The sequence below is a fragment of the Hemiscyllium ocellatum genome, chromosome 23 (assembly GCF_020745735.1).
Source record: "Hemiscyllium ocellatum isolate sHemOce1 chromosome 23, sHemOce1.pat.X.cur, whole genome shotgun sequence".
NCBI lineage: Eukaryota > Metazoa > Chordata > Chondrichthyes > Orectolobiformes > Hemiscylliidae > Hemiscyllium > Hemiscyllium ocellatum.
Genome location: NC_083423.1, coordinates 13,446,239 through 13,468,289, shown reverse-complemented (window position 1 = coordinate 13,468,289; position 22,051 = coordinate 13,446,239). Strand labels below are relative to the sequence as shown.

The following is a 22,051-nucleotide window of genomic DNA, read 5'->3' as shown; positions in this document are numbered from 1 at the left end:
TATTTAGCACACTGGCTTATAACAACTTTCATTCAGCAGGAACCCACAAGATACTTTAAAGAGTTAATTTCAGTCAAATTAGATTGTGTATTTTGTTTCCCCCCGAGGTTAAAACTCAGAACCATACATATCTCAATTATAGGATTTATCAATGCATACAGGAACACAATTTGTCACCTATTCTCAATACTGCAGCTTCAAAAAACAGTAATTTTCCTCATATGATAAACATGGATAACCACATGACAGAACATTATTACGTTTTCTAACAATGACATAACAGCATAGACTCATCTCTGAATCAACTGAAGATGATTAGTTCCTTCTGTGGTCAAAGACAAAGCTATATTAAACAATCTGGTGATGGCACGCATTGCTCCGCCCAGAACAAATCTGACATAGTTCTGAGCTGTATCTCCAAACATTTATATGCCCTACTCAACAGCTTGTCTCATCACTAATTTAATCACCCAAATAATCCTGCACAGTTTCAGACAATGTCAAATTTGCTGAGCTGTGGATAAGTTTAGAAAACACATCTGTAGAAGAAAAACAGACTTTCACTGAATTGGAAACACACCTGCAGCTAACTACATTGATGCAATTCTGCTCGGGAAGATGTGCTGGGTGGGTGGGGGTGCTGCAGGGGCAGGGACTAGGACTAAACCTACTCAGGTTAAGTTCCAAGCAGGCACTAATGAGCTCCCTTCGCCATCGAACAAACCAAGAGAAATTCCCAAGTGTGCAGAAAATGTACATCAGAATGCAGAGAACTTCTTTTATGCAATACAACACAAGCAGAACTGGAAAGCAATGGTGCTTTAAGAACAACTCACTATAATACTCAATAAGTTAAATCTGTTCAACAATAACTGAAACATTGTTCTCTGTGGAACAAAATTATTACTTTTTGCATAAACAAGATCACCGTCATATACAGGAAAAAGCCTTTGAAGATTTTCAGATGATCCACATAGCCACGGATTTATGGTAAACCATATTTACCTGGGACTCGTTCTATTTTTACAACGAACACCAAAGGCCATTGGGCTCACCAATAATAATTTAATTCTGATTTAACTGTGTCAATTAAAGCAATACTAAAATATGGCTCATTGTTTCAACTAGCAGCTAACATGCAGTTGAATATTATTGTACAGTGCAGCAACATCTTCCTTCAAGCCAGACAATTTCAAAGAGTCTGCCATGGCTTAGTCACTGACATAGAATAGAGAAAATAGAAGCAGGAGTGGGCCATTCAGCCCAAGCCTACCACTCAATATGATCGTGGCTGATCATGCAATTTCAGTATCCCATTCCTCCCCATACCCCTTGATCCTTTAGCAGCAAGTGCCACATCCAGCTCCCTCTTGAATATATCTAACAAACTCCCTCCTCTTCTCCCGCCCCCCCCCAATTAGGATTTTATATGTTGAGGAGATCACCCCTCATTTTTCTGGAATTCCAGTAAATACAAGCCAATCGATCTTTCCTCATGTGTCAGTCCTGCGACCGCATGAATCAGTCTGGCGCCTTCGCTGGATTCCTTCAATAGCAAGAATGTCATTCCTCAGACTAGGAGACCAAAACTGCACACTATAGTCAAGGTGTGGCCTCAACAAAGTCCTGCATAACTGCAACAAGGCATCCTTACTCCAATACTCCAATCCTCTTGCGAAGGAGAGCGTGCCGTTAGCAAAAGACAAAAACCTGCAAAATGCAAGCTTAATGTCAAAGAGAACATCACATGCTGAAGTATGTTTGTATTAGACTGTAACACACCAAGTTTTAGTCTTGCTGTCCAAGCATTTTCTCAACTAGATGGTGCATCATATAACATTGCTAATATAAAGTGCTTCGTGAAGAAAATTCTCGATCAACTATATTTGCTGGTATCACAGATATTTTTGATATTGTTTTGCAACCCTCAATTAACTGCTCTCAGCAGTCAGTTGATTACAAACATAAATATAATCTCAACAAAACGTTTCTTCCTTTATGAATTCTTCATCACATTTCAAGCATCTATTTCACTGTATACAACAGAAGGGCTGCCATGTACGTATCAGGTAGAAGAAACAAAAGGCGCACTATTATAATGAAGTAGTAAATGGCTCCAATAAAACACTCAGCTAAAATGAATTGATTCAGCATTTGTGGATATAATTGAATCTTTGGCTTAAGGGGTGCAGGAATTGGTCAAAATTTGCTTCTCAGAATTAGAATGTCTTGAACTGTTAATTCAATTAGACCAGCAGTTTCCAGACTTTTCCTTATCTCACCAAGTGCCCTTTTAGAGTGACTGTTGTCCCATATGAACCTTGCAGATCCTAAGGAATAATATGTATGCTGAATGTAATGTTGGAGGACATACAGATGCATCGATGCCAACTCAGGACATGTCAACAGTCGTAAAGAGTCACAGAGATACACAACACTGAAACAGACCCTTCTGTCCAACTTGTCCGTGCCAACCAGATACCCCAACCCAATCTAGTCCCACCTGCCAGCATTTGGCCTATCTCCTCTGAACCCTTCCTATTCATACACCCTTCCAGATGCCTTTTACATGCTATGATTGTACTAGCCTCCACCACTTCCTCTGGCAGCTCATCCCATACATGCACCTCCCTCTGTGAAAAGGTTGCCCCCTTAGGTCCCTTTTATATCTTCCTCCTCTCACCCTAAAACTACACCGTCGAGTTCTGGACTTACCCACCCTAGGGAAAGGACCTTGTCTATTGATCCTATCCATTCCCTCATGATTTTATAAACCTCTACAAAGGTCACCCCTCAGCCTCCAATGCTCCAGTGAAAACAGCTCCAACCTCTTCAGCATCTCCCGAAAGCCCAAATCCTCCAATCCTGGCAACATCTTTAAATCTTTTCTGAACCCTTTCAAGTTTCACAACATCTTTCTGATAGGAAAGAGACCAGAATTGCATGCAATATCCCAAAAGTGATCCAATCAATGCCCTCTACAGCCACAACATGACCTCCCCAACTCCTGCACTCAATACTCTGACCAATAAAGGAAAGCATACTAATACCTCCTTCACTATCCTATCTATCTGCAACTCCACTTTCAAGAAGCCATGGACCTGCACTCAAAAGGTCTCTTTGTTCAGCAACACTTCCCAGTACCTTACCATTAAGGGTTTCTTACTTCTGATTTAATATGAATTCTAATTATTAGAACGCACTGGTCAGGAAAGTTCCACAAACCTGCTCTCCCGTTCAGGCATTACTTAGTCAGACATGGTTTCCACTGCACTTCTGCCAAAGTAACATCAACAAAAGAAATAGAAGAAAATCTCAGGAACTTTCTAGTCGTTATAACAACATAAACTTCATTGCAAGGAAATTCACAAACCATTCCTCTTTAGACTGTAACAACCACCCATTGACAGAATGAAAGCAAGTCTGTGGGAGCCAGTTACTTTGAGGGTGGAACAGAGATAATGAATCCATTGGGTTGCACTGGAGGTGAAATATAAATTTAATTCTTTGCATGAACACCATGGACCTACAAACATGCACACTAATTACTGACTGGATATTTCACTTGACTGTAATCCCAACAAGCAACATTAAGGAAAAAGAATTTCCAAACAGGATCAGTGCACGGAGAAAGGAAATTAACATTTTCAGAGACAACTTTGAAAGTCTATTTATCACCTTCCTTTAAAACATCACATGAACTTAGTTGCAAGGACAAGGGAAAATGGTACTACAATTTGTGAAATGTGGTATCGACAAGCTGCTGAATTGCAACAGGAATATAAGCAGTATGACATTTCCAACTATGTTCATAAGAATTATGAATACTGGTAAGGGTTTGTCAGCTGAATGATCTGTTACTGTTCTGTAAATAATTTCGAACTTGAAATTCATATTGTGCAGCATGGAAGATGAATAACTTTTTTTTCGTCCTACAATGAAATAGATGGGAACAGACAAGGATCAAAATATTGGTAACATAGGCTGGAAATGCATTGAAAGGATGCCCAAATTCTCCAGAGAACTTCATTTGGAATCAGTTCAAGTAGCAAGCTAACAATGCTACAGCACCATGGACCAAATACAAATTACAGGCCTGGCCATATTTTTGAGTCTCCGCAAACTCACTCGCTGAGAAATCACCTACAGTAATCCCATCATATAGTAACATCCTTGTATTGCTGTTTATTATGTGAAACTCTGCAGGACAGCCTTTTCAATTTCCAATTATATCTTTATTCTATGCAACTACAAACCCAGCACTATTTCCAATATAATATACTTGCCTCTTTCTCAGTATCCCTTGATATACAAGTCCATTGGTTTTCTTTAACACTGTACGCCCAGAAGTCTGCCAAATCTTGTGTTCCATCCCAACCACCAAATAAATATACTGTTTCTGGAAAGAAAACAAGTCATTATTCAGAGATTTTTGACTCAATGTTTTCACTTAAATTTCTACAATCTAGTTCCAACATCGTCATATCACTGACACTCCAGGGTTGTCACCTGAATGACAAACTTACTGACATGATAATGTGTTAACTCCAGGATTTGTGTGTTAAGTCAAACTAAAACCAGAGGTTTATTAATATTCCATTCCAGCAATGCTTTCCAACACCTAGGTAACATTATTTCATGCAGTGGGTCAGACAAGATATTAGCAAGGCTCCAAAATAAGGGTTTATATCAACAAAAATACAAAAACAGAAAATTCAATAAAGCAGTGCATGTTTTCGACTCACTGTAGCACAAAGACTTTATATGGTATAAATAGCAGAGGGCGGGAGGGAGAGGAGCGGGTGAGCGAGAGAGGGGAGCACGAGAGAGACACATATACAGAGTGAGTGAACGCGAGAGAGAAAGCAAGGGAGAAAGAAAGGGAGAGAGAGACAGAAAAAGAAAAAGAAAAAGAAAAAAAGGAGAGAGAGAGAGAGAGAGAGAGCGAGAGCGAGAGAGCGAGAGCGCAAGCAAGCGAGAGGTTGGGTGGCACACAGTGACAAGAGGGGAGAATGGGATGCGTGAGAGTGAGGGGAACAGTGGGTGCAGGGAGTGGGTTAGAACAGAGACTTGATGGATAAAGACAGGAGGACGACAGACATGGGACAAAGGAAAGAGATGATAGAAGGGGTTCAATAGAGGGAGGTTAACATGAGAGACAGGGAACATGGAAGGGCAAAGGTGCTCAGAATGAGGCGAGAATTGAGAAAAAGGAAGAAACAGAACTAGAATCGAAGTGCTTGGGTATTATTGTATTTTAAAATAAGGTTATTATAGTTCATTAACTCCGATTACCCTTCAGTAATAAACTTCTTGTGTTTCAACGTACAGGACGTCAATGTTCATAGATTCTCACAGTTCAAAGAAACCATCACATCACAAAAGCCTTATTGAACAAATCTGGCATAATACGTACTTCCTTTTGTAATATTGAGCCAAACTCCAAAGGTCAGCAGGCAAGACTTTATATTAAAAACCTTGTCCAGACTGGGCGTCAATTCAACTTAAGATCACCTGCAACTGCTTTGTTTATAATAAAACAGTACTATGCTGTCCAATCTTGAAATTCATGTTGAACGTGAATTCTGATAAACCAGTTTCAGTACACCTTTTTCCAAGAACCATTTTTTCCTCCTTGTGTTTAAAACATTGAGTCATCCTGGCATTTAAATTCACAGACATCAACAGCAGTCCTGTGTTTATATCCAAACAGCTGTTCTTCACTCACCCAAATGCTCTTTGCTTGCATCCAGACCTCCATTACCCAAAAACTGCAATTTGCTGCAAAACGACAACTATCAGTTAGCCCGACTGACACATCATGCACCATCACTCCTGGTGTCTCATTACCCAATTTGAAATTGCCATAAGTGTGTAAGTCCTGCTAAGATTTGCTTTCTCAAAATGCAGCACCTCACATTTATCTGAATTAAACTCCATCTGCCACTCCTCAGACCATTGGCCCATCTAATCAAGATCCCATTGTAATCTGAGGTAACCTTCTTCACTGTGCACTACACCTCCAATTTTGGTGCCATCTGCAAACTTATTAACTATACCTCCTTTGTTCACATCCAAATCATTTCATATAAATATCTCAGCAAGGGGCAAGAAATCACTTCCCTAGCTTCCCACAGAGTTCTTGGGTATACCTGATCAGGGGATTTATCCACTTTGTGTTTGAAGACATCCAGCACTTCTCTTCTGTAATATAGACATTTTTCAAATTGTTGCCATCTATTTCCCTCCATTCTATATCTTTCATGTCCTTTTCCACACAGTAAACACTAATGCAAAATACTTGCTTCGTATCTCCCCTAATTCCAGTAGCTCCACACAAAAGCCGCCTTCCTGACATTTGAGGGGCCCTATTCTCTTCAGAGTTATCCTTTTGTCCTTAAATGTATATGGTACTGCATTTTGGGAAAGCAAATCTTAGCAGGACTTATTAACTTAATAGTAAGGTCGCGAGGAGTGTTGCTGAACAAAGAGACCTTGGAGTGCAGGTTCGTAGCTCCTTGAAAAGTGGAGTCGCAGCAAGATTGGATAATGAAGGCAGCGTTTGGTATGCTTTCATTCATTGGTCACATTATTGAGTACAGGAGTTAGGAGCTGAAAATGTGTTGCTGGAAAAGCGCAGCAGTCAGGCAGCAACCAAGGAGCAGGAGAATCGATGTTTCAGGCATGAGCCCTCCTTCAGGAATGAGGAGAGTGTGCCAAGCAGGCTAAGATAAAAGATAGGGAAAGACTTGGGGGAGGGGCATTGGGAATGCGATAGGTGGACGGAGGTTAAGGTGAGGGTGATAAGCCAGAGTTCGAGGTAACTCAGCACCACCTTCCTAACCTGCAATCTTCTTCTTGACCTCTCCCCCCTCTCTCTCTCACCTTAACCTCCTTCTACCTATTGCATTTCCAACACCCCTCCACCCTACCTTTTATCTTAGCCTGCTTGGCACACACTCCTCATTCCTGAAGAAGGCCCGAAATGTCGATTCTCCTGCTCCTCGGATGCTGCCTGATCTGCTGCGCTTTTCCAGCAACACATTTTCAGCTCTGATCTCCAGCATCTGCAGTCCTCACTTTCTCCTATAGGAGGTCATGTTGCTGCTGTACAGGACATTGGTTCAGCCATGTTTGGAACATTGCATGCAATTCTAGTCTCCTTCGTATCGCTGCGAAATTTGAAAGTGTTCAGAAAAGATTTACAAGGATGTTGTCAGGGTTGGAGGATTTGAGCTAAAGGGAGGGGCTTTTTGGAGTATCAGAGACTGAGTGGTGACCGTATGGAGGATTATAAAATCATGAAGGGATTAGATAGAATAAATTGCCATTAGAGGCACAATGAAACACCAACTTGGCAGAAGCTAAATAGAGAGTGCTGACAGCAAATGGTGCACATGACAATGGAGTCCAGCTCAAGAGCTTGCATTAAAAAAAGTCACCTTCTTGTAGGAAGTCTCTTGCCTAATGCTTCATTTCTGCAACAATTTAGACATTCTTACTCAAATAGAGCAAGCCATTAACAAAATATGAAATGCCCACCAAAAACCTGCCCACAGATAGTTAACTATCAGATGCAATTATGATTCACATTTTCAATCACAGCAACTAGATAATCACAAATTGTGTTAAGGTTGCATTGTAAAGCAGTTTTAAAATGGTTTTCTTTAAAACACAATAAAAACTTGCAACCCTATGCAATAGTGAGAGGAGGCACTTCAATAAAAAAAAATCAACGAGACAAAAATGCTATGGTTAAATTTTTCCTGAAGAAGGGCTTATTGCTTGAAACATCGATTCGTTTGCTCCTTGGATGCTGCCTGACCTGCTGTGCTTTTCCAGCAACACATTTTTCACCTCTGATCTCCAGCATCCACAGTCCTCACTTTCTCCTATGGTTAAAGTTTGACTACATATCAGACACAGATTCTGAAGAGTCTGAGGAACTTGACACATTAGTGGAGAGATCGAAGAAGTGGAGAACAAAAGAACAAGGCCAGGATGGCTGCTGTGTCTCGGAATGAAAAGAATGGAAGATATAGTTGGTTATAAAATTTAACATGTAAATGTGGGCTACGACATCGAACTAGAAAATACTGTAGCAGCTTATATGGAGTCACATCATTTCCTCAATGACAATTTTTCTGTGTGCTTTGATGCAGATGGAACAGAGCAGCAGTTCTTCAGGTTGGCTAAGACAATATCACCATCGTTCAAACAACATCAGTTTATCTGGCCATGGCTACTTGTGTGGGATCTTGCTGTGCTGAAACTAACTATCATGTTTCCCTATATTACAATGACCAACTTCATTGCATGTTATTTGAGCCCTGCCACTGAGATAAGGGCAAGAAATTTCAACACTGCTTGGTTTATGTAATTATAATTTAGTGAGAAATAACGTGTAAAGCAAGGACACAGATGGATAAGATGGTAAACAAGAGAGAAAAACCCACAAAAGCATCGATAAAAGAGGTGTGTGCAAACATTAACGTGAAAGACAGAAAGCAATGAGAAGCAACATCAGGTGGTATCATACTCAGTATCACAGGTACTTGTTTGCCATCTCAGAACTAAGAGGCAGACCCAGCAGCTGTGTTAAAGCACAACTCCCACTTGGGTCTTTGTCTGAAAATAAGTAAGCTCACTCAAACACTTCTGGAGAGACCTCAGCATGCAGGGGAAATTCTAACCATAACTTTGAACCAAACTGCCCCATCATGGTTTACTCCACCTAGCATAACTCACAGAAACTGTCAAACAGAAATAAATATGAACATTTTTAAGAATGGGCTTCTTTTTCTGAAACTTGACTATAGATTCAACTACTCGGGTGAATTAGCTATGATCAGGTTATATTAACTAAGCAGTCTCTTTAATGTCACTGCTGTTATTTATTTATTACCGATGGGAGATCTCCTGTTATTTCTCACTTGGCCATTGTTTTTATCAACTTCGATTGGTCTAAATACTGTTATATTTCAATCAACAGAAACATTTTACAACACCATTCCACGTCAGCAAGGCAGCTCATGACGCAAAACACGTCATCTTGAATCCAAAATTAACTTAACAAAAGGATCAAGGCAATATTTACATGAGATGATGTGGATTGATTGAGCTTCCACACCCTCCACTGAAGCACATAATCAAGTAGTTGCAGTGCTGCACTGACCAAGATGTGTTTCTTCCTGCAAAATCTTAAATGGACCATCTGACTGCTCTGATGGATAGTCAAAATCCCGTGCAAGGTCATGTGGTGACCTAGCCGACACCTTTTATTATGCCTAAACAACACAATGCCACGTTAAATAAAGAAAACAGGATACAGAATTATGCTGCCAAACAAGATAAAACTTGGATCATCATGAAGTTTTACAGTGGCTTGATATTGTCACCTCTGGAGGATTCTGAATTGCTCTCTTTAAAGTGAAAGAAGATAATTTATGATCTAGGTACTTACAAACAGCAAAATCAGGTAAAGTGCTTGCCTATAATCTCCAGTATACTAAGTAAATATCATTAGCATTTCAGGGTTAAAATAACCCCATAGCCACATGCACTAAGAACTTAAGCACTACTATGTGAAGGTATAGGATCAAAATCCGAACATTTAACCATTTGAGAAAAGTTATGTTCTTTTCTATGCCAACACTATTGCCATGGCAATGATAATGCTCTACAAGTGGCAAGGATAATTTGTCCAAGGGCTTTCCAAAGTAAGGGGCAGAACTCAGGTGGGGTTGTGAGCTAAAAGTTTGGAGCCAACAACTCTAAGACAACTATTACTGACCCCCTCAAATCCATTCTCCAGACTCAAAATATCTGTGTACACAACTTTTGTCTCCTTCCACCCATTCCTAATTTTCACCAAGGAGTCACAACAGGCTTTCAAGCCTCAGAATAGGGTCATGGGGGGGCACATTACTTAGTCTTCTGTTATGTCTACCCATTATCAATTTTACTGGTAGATTGCAGTTCAAATATTAAAATATCTTAAATTCATGTGAATTATACTGTTCAGTTTGAGAAGCAATAAGTCAAGCCTTTTAAAGATTTGCAAAGAGCTACAAGTCAACAAATAAATGGAGTGCAAGAATACAAATTCCTTTGATGATGCACAGGAAATATCAGTTTCTGAAAAAAAAGGGGATGCACTGAACCAGTTCATCTCTAAACTAGAAACAGCTTCTAGGCATTAGAAAATGGAGATTTACTTCAGAATTCCCTGAACTCAGCAGATAGCTGTAAGCTTGTTTTCCTGCACCTATCACTCTCGGAATCTAGAATTAGCTGCACAATGCAACAAAAATCAGCTTCTTTTACAATTGCATGAAAAAACATATTTTGATGTCTTTCACTTTTGAACTAAAACTATTCATACCAGTGGCAGCCACTATCGTACACGGCTGTTCATTATGCAATCACTCCCCAGTACTTCAAGGGACATCATCAGTGTTGTTATTGTTCTAGTCCAAGCTACAGACTGCATTGATCCTGCTAATACTGCAAATGACCAGAAGGAGGACTGAAAACTTGGAATTGAAACTTCTCTCAGAATTAGAGATCTTGTGTTACACATCACTTCATTGCGATAATAGTCCCACTCTAACACAAAATCAAAAATTCATTCACTTCTGAAAATTGCTCCCCAGTTTGGATAAATTTAGTCATTTTAGAGAGAAAGATCAGAACACGTATCAGCATGAATTGTTGAGAAGTCCTCTATTTTCCCATTAAATTTTTTTTTTGACTTCTCAACAAATGTCTGTCAGCCATTTATGCTGACAGACGTTTCAAAAGAACTTCTGAAGTGTGACTCTATACAGTGAGCATAATACAATTACAAACACTGACTCCATGTCACCTCCCTGTTACACCCTCTCCCTGTCAGTCATCCTTTAAACTGAAAGTACGTTCCGCTGTCATACATAACCTACAATTATAGGTGCAAAATCATTTATGCTCTGATTCACTCACATAGCAATTTCCTATACAGATAATAGCTTAATCTTCAGTGTTGACATGAATTACCTCCTGTATGGAACGAACAACAGGATACTATTAGCCACTCGACAACACTTTCATGGACCGAAGAGTTTACTGAAGTGGTTAAATTAAGGTCCAGTCTTTTATTTAACAACTGTGTGGACTTTTTATCTTCAACTCCCATTCCCAGCCCAAAAAAGAAATCACCAACACTGCTAAGACAGCCAATTATACTTAACTCTACTTGCCCAGCTAAGCGCATAATATCTTTACCTGTTTGAACGTCAATCACCATCTGATGACCTCCTCTCATTCCAGGTCTATTGTCATCTCCGTCACCTGGCCAAAATGTAGAATCAGAGAGAATGTCAGAATTATGACAGTGAGGAAGAGGCCGTTCAGCCCATCAAGACTGCACCAACCATCCAAAGAGCATCCCACCCAAGTCCAGGTCCACCCTCTATCCCCAGCACCCTCCTCCCCCCCCCCCCCCCCATTTACCATGGTCACATTTAGCATGGCCTGTCTTCCTAATGTGCACATCCTTGGACTATGGAAGGAAACCAGAGTACCCAACTAAAACCCATCCATATGTGGGGAGAACATGCAAGCTCCACACAGCTGGTCAGCCAGAGCTGGAATCAAACCCAGGACCTTGGGAGCTGGTAGGCAGCAGTGCCAAACATTGACCTAACCAGTGAGTCATCATGCTGCCTCAGCAACGCTGAGAAGCCCATTGTGGAGTTTGGGAATAAAACAAAGAATATCATTCATTTTCCAGTAATTTAACACTGCATGGCTGCATTCAAGGAAAAGCTGCGCAGCAAAATTTCACAATGTATAAACTCCACATTCACACACATCAATACAACAAAAAAAAAGGCAGTGCGCCAACCGAGTTTTTAAAATAAATTTGTAAACTCCCAGAAAGAATATACCAAGTTCATCTCACAGCCCAACATTAGAGAAAAATTCAGTCAGAATATCTGTGAGGATACACGGTATTCCTTCAGATTCAGGAAGGGGTTAGCAGCTTTGCACTGATTATACTGAATTTCAGACCATCCAGTTCAATTTACAGAAAGAAGGGCAAAAGGAGAGCAACAAGGTTGAGATACAATGGAGGCATTGCCAGCAGCTGTAATTATGGAATTCTCAATACCAAACATCAATACTCAATGCGAAGTAAAACTGTTGGAGACCAAGCTCCGAAAAGTGGCAGATATATAATTTGAATCTTGGGGGGGGGGGGGGACGTCAAGGGAACACCACGAGTCTATTGAAGAGTCTATATAAAATATTTTAAATCTGTCTAAAATGTCAGCATCGCAAGATTGAGGAAACATGAGCAAATCAGGAACATGTGCAAAAGAATCGGACTTTCAACAAATAAACCTGGATCAATTGCGCAACCAAAATCCTACAGAAGGCTTTTAAAATTATAGGTGCAGACACCAAGAGGCAGAGTGACCACTTGCTCTCTTGCCCGCAGTTTCTAAATTTAATGATCCCGAGACAGAAGGAAAATAAAGTGTGAAAAGAATGGAAAAATCCGTAAGATGAAACAGTATGCTAAGTGAATGGGCAAACATTTGGCACTTGTATTATATGTGGGAAACCGAGATTTTACCCACTTTACCAGGAAGGATAGGGAAAAAAAAATTATTTAAACAGCTAGAGATTGCAGAACTGACAGGCAGACAAGGTTCTTGGGTGAGTTGATTCCAAAACTCCTTGCTACTCCTCCTCAAAATGTTGTGGTGTTACGAAGCTTCTCACCATGGATTACTTTAGAGCTCTAAATCGCTCTCCTGGTGGACTGCTGCCCAATGGCTTCAACAATCTCTAACCTTAGCCTGATGTCTGAGTAAGCTTTTGCTTTCAAAGGTTCACATGTTAATTAACATTGAGAGCTGTTGCTTTGGAATTATAATGGGAATAGCTCTTCAGTGATTTAGCTTAGTGTATACTTGGTCTCACAGGAAACATTTTCATGACTTGATGAGAAATGCAGCATTCTGCCGACAGGGAGTTAATCAAATTCTCTTTTTAAGTGGTTTTAATATCTTCTAGCATATGCCGAGCAACAGTTGGTGCCCACTGAAATGTTCTGTCGTTGCTTGGCAAATCGCTATTGTTTAAGTGAGGTTAACAAAAATTTGTTTTACTTCGGACATTGTCTGCCCGTTATGAAAGAAATGGATCCTAATGTAGGGAGTTCAACTGACAGCTGCAGTATGGGTGAAAAATAAAAATAGGCATCTCAGAATATTGTGTTCAGAATATTCTGAATGTGTTTGACATTTCATGTTTCATGTGAGATTTTGTGACACTCAAAGACTGAAGTAAAATTTGAGTGCAAGTGTGTGATAACCCTGTACTTAAGTATGAATGTGTGGAAAATGTGATGAGGCATGTGATTTGTATATGAATGCCTTTTGGTTTTTCCAACATAGTGTCGGTACTTCAGCCTAAACTCCAAAACAATACGTGAGTTGTTGCTTCAATAATCAAAGTTATAATTGCTTACTTGACCTACAACTCACCCTTTACACTCAAGTGGCAATTTAACTAAACATCATGTAGTAAATTTGAAAAAAGGAGTTCTTGGGCACACAGTTTTCAGCAATGTTGAAGATTAATTTCTTACGATGTGTATCCCGCTTACACCTCCTCGTAGCCTCATCTTGTTAACTTGCAATCAGAACGACAGATTAGCTCCAGTTGAATTGATACAGCTCATCTATACCTTCGTTTTCAGTTTATCAATTATAATGACTGTGTTTTCAAATGTAACCAATTCAAATTAATAGAAAAACTTCACTTTTCAAATTGCCTCAATTTATCCAGCCAAAACAAACCAAAAAGTAGTGACAGATTTCTCTTGCGTTCCCTACCTTTACTGCTTTGAGGAATGATCTGCGTCCATCTGGGCTTATATTCCTGTTGACTGATGTACTGATTAAACAAACCATCTGAAATTTAAAAAATAACCATGTTTTGATTTTTTTTGCACAGCAACAAAATGTTGCTTTCTCTATTTTACATTTTTGACTTGAGCTTTCCTCACTTCTTTCTCTTGGATTTGCATTGCAGAATTATCCGGTCAGATATCAAGATGACATTTAGAAGAGACACTCAGTTATCATCTTCCTAAGTGGCAAATATGGAACGCAATATTTAGTTTGAAATATCAGAACACAAACTCTTAAGGACACAATATTTCACATTGTACAAAGCTTCATTTGTTATGAGAGAAAAAAAAATCAAAGAAAAAACGGAAATATTCAAAAACAGACAGGAGCAGCAGTAAGATGGATGTAACTTATTTGATTAGACACAAGAAAGCACTAACTGATTTAATGGTGACTAACAGAGAACGTAAACACCTAATTTAGCCTACAATATTAAATCAGCTATCAATAGTTCAGTCGGTCTAAACAGCTCATTTTCTCAGCTAACAAAGGATGCCAGCGTTCTATTAAAAGCACTGGATACATCAAAAAGTCCTGACCGGAGTTCAATGTCTACATCAATGACAATGCCACATCCTTACTCTCAATGGCATCCATGTAATTTATTTAAGGCTTCCCAAACTAAACTGAAGTTTAAATCCACAGGGTAGCCTCAGTCTAAAAGCAGCAGTGAGCTGAAGTTTTTAACCTTTTATCACGTTATATAGATAATCAATTTAACCAAAGAGACTACAAAGACGTGCTAGTATGCAAAATTAACAGTGCACCTTGTCACTACAATTTCTTTTGTGAAGAGTCAATGCTGTACTTTTGAACCACTCACCTTCTGTAAAAGGGATCCAACTTGGATGAAGTACATTTGACACAAATTGAAGATAACTGCACTTAGTTTCACCATAGCAACAGTCTCTAAAATGACATTCCATACATCCTCTCTTCAAATCACATCTCCTTCAAATCTTGATTTTACTTTATCGCTCCCTTTCAGAAGCTACTATGGATGCCCTACACAACTGAGATATTGAACAAACAGCAAAAAACTTTTCCATTCCAACACTTCACAATTACATAGGTTACCAGCACAAGCTCATGACTTCAGACGTTAAACACCATACCAATAGCCTATATGTCTCAGGTTGGAAAATTCCCATCAAGTTAAACGAGCAAATGAAGAATAACTTTTCTCCAATTTTGACCCTTTCCAGTTTTTTTTATCTTTAGAAGTGCTATAACATTTCTTACTGCTAAATGGATGTGGTGAACAGACGTATGTAGGAAGACATTCAATAAAAGCAATTCTAGCACTCTATCAAGAGGTCTCAAAGAAGCATTCAATATTCCCTTGGGTTCCAATAATACTTCTATTACATTAGTTTCCCAAACTTTGAACATTAGTAACACTTTGGAAAAAATATCAGCTTGGTTCAATCACCCAGATGACAGGATGTCAACTTCACCAAAGTCACCTTGTTTAGGTCACAATTCTAGGCATTTCATCTGAAAAATTAAATTCAGGATTTATTTTTCAAAACTTAAATTCTCGAAAGGCTTTGGCTCAGCATGCCAGCACATCACTGTATCTATGATTGATGAACCAAATGATTAAGCTATCATAGCCTGGCAGTGTTGCTGTTGGGGATGAACCCTTAAAATTAATGCTTTGATGTATGAACAGACATATCCAAGAGTAAAAATTCATTTTTTTTAGTTCCATCAAACATCATCAACTGCTTAGAGAAGGACTAAAGTCATTGCTAAACAGTTTTTCATCCATACTGTGGAGCACACAGGACAAGGTGTCACTTGGTCGAAATTGACACCTCCAATATCTTAGCTCTCCAAAATCTTAGCTCTGCATTTTGAATATTAATGTGATTCCATTTATCTGTCAATGTACATTCTTCCTAGCAATTTCTAAAATGATCAAGTACACACATGCTCAGGCTTCAATTAATCCATCTTCTATTCCTTCAGTCAGATAGGGGAGGAAACCTGAACAAGATCACCCCCAATTAGACAGACTTGGCCATTCATTAAGACACGAATATCAAGCTCAATTTCACAAATTGAGGTCCATACAGGAAACTTTAAGCTTTGCAATATTCATGATCTATTGTATGTCCAACAGACAACACTGCTTGAAAAACCAAGTCACTTATGGACACTAATCACATGTATCCACTCTACATGGTGGGAAAGCATTAAGACAATGGATGCACTCACCGCTGACAGCTTTTTCAATCAGTCCTTCACAAGCATCAAAGTCACCTTTCAGTACCAGCTTCTCATGCAGTTCCGTCAACATTGGATGTTCCAACGCAATCTTAGTTTTCTTCTGCAAAGACTCAAAGGCCTCAGTATAGTTGTGCTGGCGGAAGTGTTTCAGACATAAGCGAATGGCTTCTTGTTCACGGTACTACTGGAACATAAGGAAACATTGTTTAATTGTTTCTTTTCAATCATACTCAACAACTATGCACACAAATTTGTCTCACAAAATGGGAATAAATCTGACTTCTAAACCTTGGAAAGGCATGTGCAAAACAGGTAGTAACTAGTTCATTTAACATAGCACTTCATTATCACAATCACGTGACAAGATATTGGAGAAGGGTAGATTCCTAACAAAGGCTCCAGATTCTGCTCGCAGAATGAAACAACAACACAATTGGAATAATAAAAGCCACAATAATGCAAATTAAAACTGTTTAAAAAAGAATTTTTCATGTTTATAAAATTCAAACACATTCTTCAATGGGAATCGAACAGCAGCCTCATGTTTTGTTTCTACTGACAACTGAATGCAGAGAGAAGCACTTGACAAAATTACTGGCAATTGAAGGCTAAATTTAGCTAAATGTCTGCTTTTGCTTTCCAGTTTTCACTGATGCACATTTTCTTTTAAGGCTTAAGTTTTCATTATTAATTTAGTTCATGATTTCAGAAATTTTGACACACCTACATGTGTTCCAGCAAATGCAGCAAAATATAAAGCATAGCAAGGGCTGGTGAAGGAGTCACAGTGGTGGGTAGGACACTGCACAGCGAGTGGCTGACAAACGAATGGTGCTGAGCTGTGAAAGCACAGCAGGCAGAAAGCTGTTCAGAGCTGGACAGATCAACCCACCCTTCCTCCTCAACAGACATAGCCTTGGACAATGTCAAGACTGAACGAATCCTTTGATGATTGAAGTTTACAATATTACTAACATTATGTAATATTATAGCCAATTTCAAGTTTGGATAATGTAATAGCTGGATTCTTGACCATAGGGTCTGCAAAGAATTGTTCTTTTAAACTTCTAACACTGTAGCTTTATAATGACAGATCTGTATTAATCTGTATGCATGATGCAGTCCACCACTCGAATGTTAAAGATATTAAGTGCTCATCAGTGATTCATCTTAATATTCTGGTATGTTACATTTTAGTTGCTGATTGGAGAAATATGGATCTTAAAATTGTTTATAATATTATAAATTAAGCGTACAGCAACTCTAAAATGGTAACTACAGGTAGAAGATCCCTTATCCGAACATCCAAAAACCGAAAAGCTCCAAAACAAAAAAAAAACCTTTGGATTTTGTAAGTATTTTTCTCATTGACAAGGTTATTCGGCGAGCAAACAGTTAACCCAAGTCGACACCCGCTCGAAGCATGTCATTCAGATGCGACATGGGGGGGGCATTGCCAAGCACCAACAGATCTGGGGTTTCTCTGTGAACGCCCTCAAGTCGACAGACTAAAAGCATGTCACTCAGCTGTGACTGGGTGGGTTCTTACTTCGAAGTCTGCTCCTCCAGTAAGTTTTGTTTAAATTGTACCATTAAACTGTCACTTTTTCCAAAAACCGAAAAATTGCAAATTCTGAAAAACAGCTGGTCCCAGGCATTTCGGATAAAGGATCATCTCCCTGTACTGGATATTTGATCTGCAATTGATTCTCAGCACTCCGATTAACAGGAAGAATCCACTAATTGAATTGAAGAGATGCCACTGCGTACTAGACCACAAGTGTCAGGTGGCAGCAATTAATGATCAGTGTGCATGAACACATTTAATGAAAAAAAAAGTCAAGTCTGGAATCAAATAAATGTTAAATAATAAAGCTGAATCAAAAGGTCTACAAGTAGAAGTTCAACTTGGTGAAACTGCCTTTACGTCACAAGAGTTGGATCCAATATCTCAATGTGGAGATGCACTGATGTTTAGTGCAACAGAAAAAGTTTGTTCGGAAGGGAATCAGCTTATGGACTCAAGTTCAAGATAAGGTTTGGGTTGCAATACAGTATAGCACAGGATTCCTCAAAAGACCCTGATATACAACAGAGAACCCTCTGCTCCTTGTGATATATACTGAGGATTTGGATGAGGATAAACAGGGCACAATTACCAAGGTAACAAACTTAGAAATGCAGTAAACCATTAGGGGGGTCAGTAACAGACTTCAGTAAACAAAAGCTGGACAAAAGCTCAGACCCATGGCAGTTGAAATTTAACATAAATGTGAAATCACATTTTTTGCAGAAAAATAAGTCAACGTAAGCTAAATGAAACAACATTAAATGAAATTCAGGAACAAAAAGATTGGGGCTGTGTATATGGACACAAACCTTTGAGCAAGACAAATTGGTTTTAGTATTTTATAAAAATTATTCATGGCAAGTAAACACCACCGCCTAAGCCAACATTTATTATACATCCCTAATTACCCTTGAGGTGGAGATGGCAAGTTGCCACCTTTAACTGCTTCAGTCCATCTAGCATGTATACGCCCCAGTGCTGTTTAGAAGCGAGTTCCAGGAACAACGACATGGTTCCAAATCAGGAATTAGAAAGAACACAAAAAGTAATTACCAATAAAACTTGCTAAAAACACTAGCTAGGCCTCAGGTGGAGTATTGCGTTCAATTTTGAGTACCACACCTCAGAACCAACACTATGATCTTGGAGAAGTTAGGATTCCCTAAAATGAAATTAGGAAAGAGGAACTCTAGTATATGGAGAGATTGAAGAAACTGGGAGGTTCTCTTTGGAGTAGAGCAGATACTCAAACTCAAGAAGATTCAAATACAGGGGTAACTGATTGACAAAGGTCTGACTGAATAAACACTCGTATTTACAAATGCGAACTCATACCAGGTATATAATTTCAAAGACCCGACATACAAAAGTTTTCCATATGTCTGAACAGCTCCCTTACATTGTTCTGCACCAAGTTCCAACTTGCATTTAAATCAACTTGCAAACACACTCCAGAATGGAAACCATTCACAACCCAGGGACTGAATTGTGCAACAAATTTCAAAAAGGTCGTTTCCAGTAGCAGACGGGCTCCAGAGGACACTATTTAAAATATCAACTGCTGCAATCGTGAATGCACTGCTTTAAGTACTGGCCAGGACAGATCCAATAGTTGTATTCACAAGAGAATTGAATACTTAAAGTGAAAATTATTCTACAAGGCTATGAAAAGGTACATAGAGAAACTAATTGAATAGCTGTACCAAAAGGTCAACATTGGACATCTGGATCAAATGGCTTCCCTCTGTGCTCATAATTCTGTAATTGCAAGTGTATAACCACTCAAACCAAGATTCATAATTTACTGGATGCCTTAAACATTAATAACTGGATAAATATTAATTGACAAATGCAAAAATAAGGAGGTATCACAACTATAATTAAACATGTTTTGTAATTATAGGGAGGTGAACAAGTAATTGCACTCAGCTGTTGTGAATGCTCTTTTGGAGTAAAATTCAACACCCACTAAAAACTAAGCTTTAAATTACTCAAAGAAAAACATCAACTTTTCACAAACAAATACAACAATTTTCCTGTTCTCAGATTCTATTAAACGCTCTCAGTTGAGCAGTAGGAATTAACCTCAGCCTACGAGAATTTTTTTTTAAGTCAATACCTTTAATAGTGAGATTTTAAAATCATGTGAACAGATTGCAAGTTAATGAGTTAGGGAAAGAAAAGTTTTCATACTTGGAAAATTGACATTTTTGTATGCTGCTCGGCAAATGTTTAACAATAACTGAGAGCATGAATAAAAAAAACAAGAAACAGAAATATTCAGCACAAAGGTAACGCATTTCTGAAGTTCATAAACTGAAAAAACCCTGAGAAAGAAGTCCAAGGGAAATCCTCAATTAGGAAGGGGCACAGGCTGGTGCCTTTCCTCATTCAGTTACCTCATTGATATTTTGTTGTTTAAAGAAAATCAGAGACAGCATCATTTGCCATCAAAGCATTGTTTGGCACCTGGAGACGACATTTACGGCGATACAGCTGATAAAGGTCCTATGCTGAACACAGGCAAGAGATATTGACAGATACTAAAGAACTTGAAATTTCAAGTTATTATTCAATTCAATAAAGTTAATGAAAGTAGACTGCGAAACTATTTGCAAAGCTATTACTTCAAGTAAACGGATCAAAAAATATATAATGGACTAATTATAAAACCTTATTCTTCACGTTTACACTTTTGAGATGTTCCAAAATAGTAAGCAATGATAGAAAACTAAGTATTTAGGAGTCACATGGTGACATTGCAAGTATAACTTCCAGACAATAATACTTAGATCTTGAAAGCATGCTAACAATCATGAGCTCACTTATATTTGATTTTAAATGTAACTTATTCAGGGAAAACTATTCATTATACATTTTCAAGAAGTCTGTATTGATAAATAATATAATAGCTATGGATTTCAGCAGCGCAAATCAAAGCCTGACAAATGAACATGGCAGCTTCCCAAACAGCAGGCAGCAATTGGCTAAAGTGAGCATTAATTAACTAGAGTCACAAAGTGGTCAAACATTTCCAAACTAAGAGATACACTTAATCTTTCAAGTCCATGCTGACCCTCTACTGGAGTAACTCATCTGGGGCTATGCCCCCACTTTTTCCCCATACCTCTGCTATTTTCCTTTACAAATAATTATCTAATTCCTTTTTGAATGTCTCAATTAAACTTGCCTACACCAGACATCCAAGCAGTGCATTGCATATATTGATCACTTGCTCTGTACAAAATAAGTCCTCCTGTTGCCATCACTTCCTTTGCCAATTATCTTAAATCTGTGCCACTAATTCTCAGACCTTTCCTCCGTCTGCACTCTTCATATCCTTATATGGAATAAGGCTATCAAATATCTTCCTTACCTCTTCTCCAAGGACAAAACCCTCAACTTCTCCAAACTTTCTATGTAACTGAAGGTCCTCATCCCTGAAGCCATTCTCAAATTTTTGTGCACTTACTCTGATGCCTTCACATCTTTCTGAAACTGAATAGCCAAAACTGGACACAATACTTTAGGTGAGGGGAAAAAAAAACAGCATTTTATACAGATTGAAGATACTTCGTTGTTTTTGTTCTCTCTGTTACTTCCTAAAAAGCTCAGAATACTACAACGTTGAGGGTTCTGAAGAGAAATCATTCCAGACTTAAATGCTAACAGTTTCTACACAGATGCCACCAGATGTTCTGGAGTTTCTCCACCTTTGTATGTTTGTTTCAGATTTCAAGCATCTACGATACTTTGTTTTCATCAGGAGACTGAGTGTTTTGTTAGCTGCTCTCTCACTACATCACCCAACTTCGAATGAGGCGTGCACATATACTCCCAGATCCCTCTACACTCTCAACCACTAAGAAATGACCCTTCCTTTTATCATCTCTACACATCCTTCCTACCAAAATGATCCACTTCACATTTCTCTGCATGAAAGTCCATCTGCCAGTTCCAATGACGTCTTTGCCATAACATTATCCTCAATGATCAAAATACTTCCAAGTTACCTACAGTCTCAAACATTGAAGTTGCGCCTATACAGAATGGTCATCGCGATTCACTCATGATCCTAAGAGGAGCTAGGACAAGATTCCCTGGGGAACTCTGCTCTAAATAGTCCCTAGTCCAAAGCATAACTGCACATCATTATTTCCTTTTCTGTCTTAAATGAATTCTGTAGCCATGTGACTGACAAATCCATTGCTCTATATTTGATCAAATGCTTTTTAGAAAACGTGCACCGCGTCAATTGCGTTATCCTCTATTACCTTATCAC

The 22,051-nt window shown here is 38.8% G+C and overlaps 1 protein-coding gene across 2 annotated transcripts in view; it reads right to left on the bottom strand.

Annotated features, from left to right (window-relative positions):
• mkln1 (muskelin 1, intracellular mediator containing kelch motifs) overlaps window positions 1–22,051 on the bottom strand; it is a 126,820-nt gene that overhangs the window by 60,893 nt on the left and 43,876 nt on the right. For both annotated transcript variants that reach the window (XM_060842700.1, XM_060842701.1), the window contains exons 6-9: window positions 16,188–16,380; window positions 13,887–13,964; window positions 11,263–11,328; window positions 4,287–4,399 (exon numbers count right to left, since the gene is read on the bottom strand). In XM_060842700.1, the coding sequence (XP_060698683.1) occupies window positions 4,287–4,399; window positions 11,263–11,328; window positions 13,887–13,964; window positions 16,188–16,380 (450 nt within the window). The remainder of the gene's footprint in view (window positions 1–4,286; window positions 4,400–11,262; window positions 11,329–13,886; window positions 13,965–16,187; window positions 16,381–22,051) is intronic.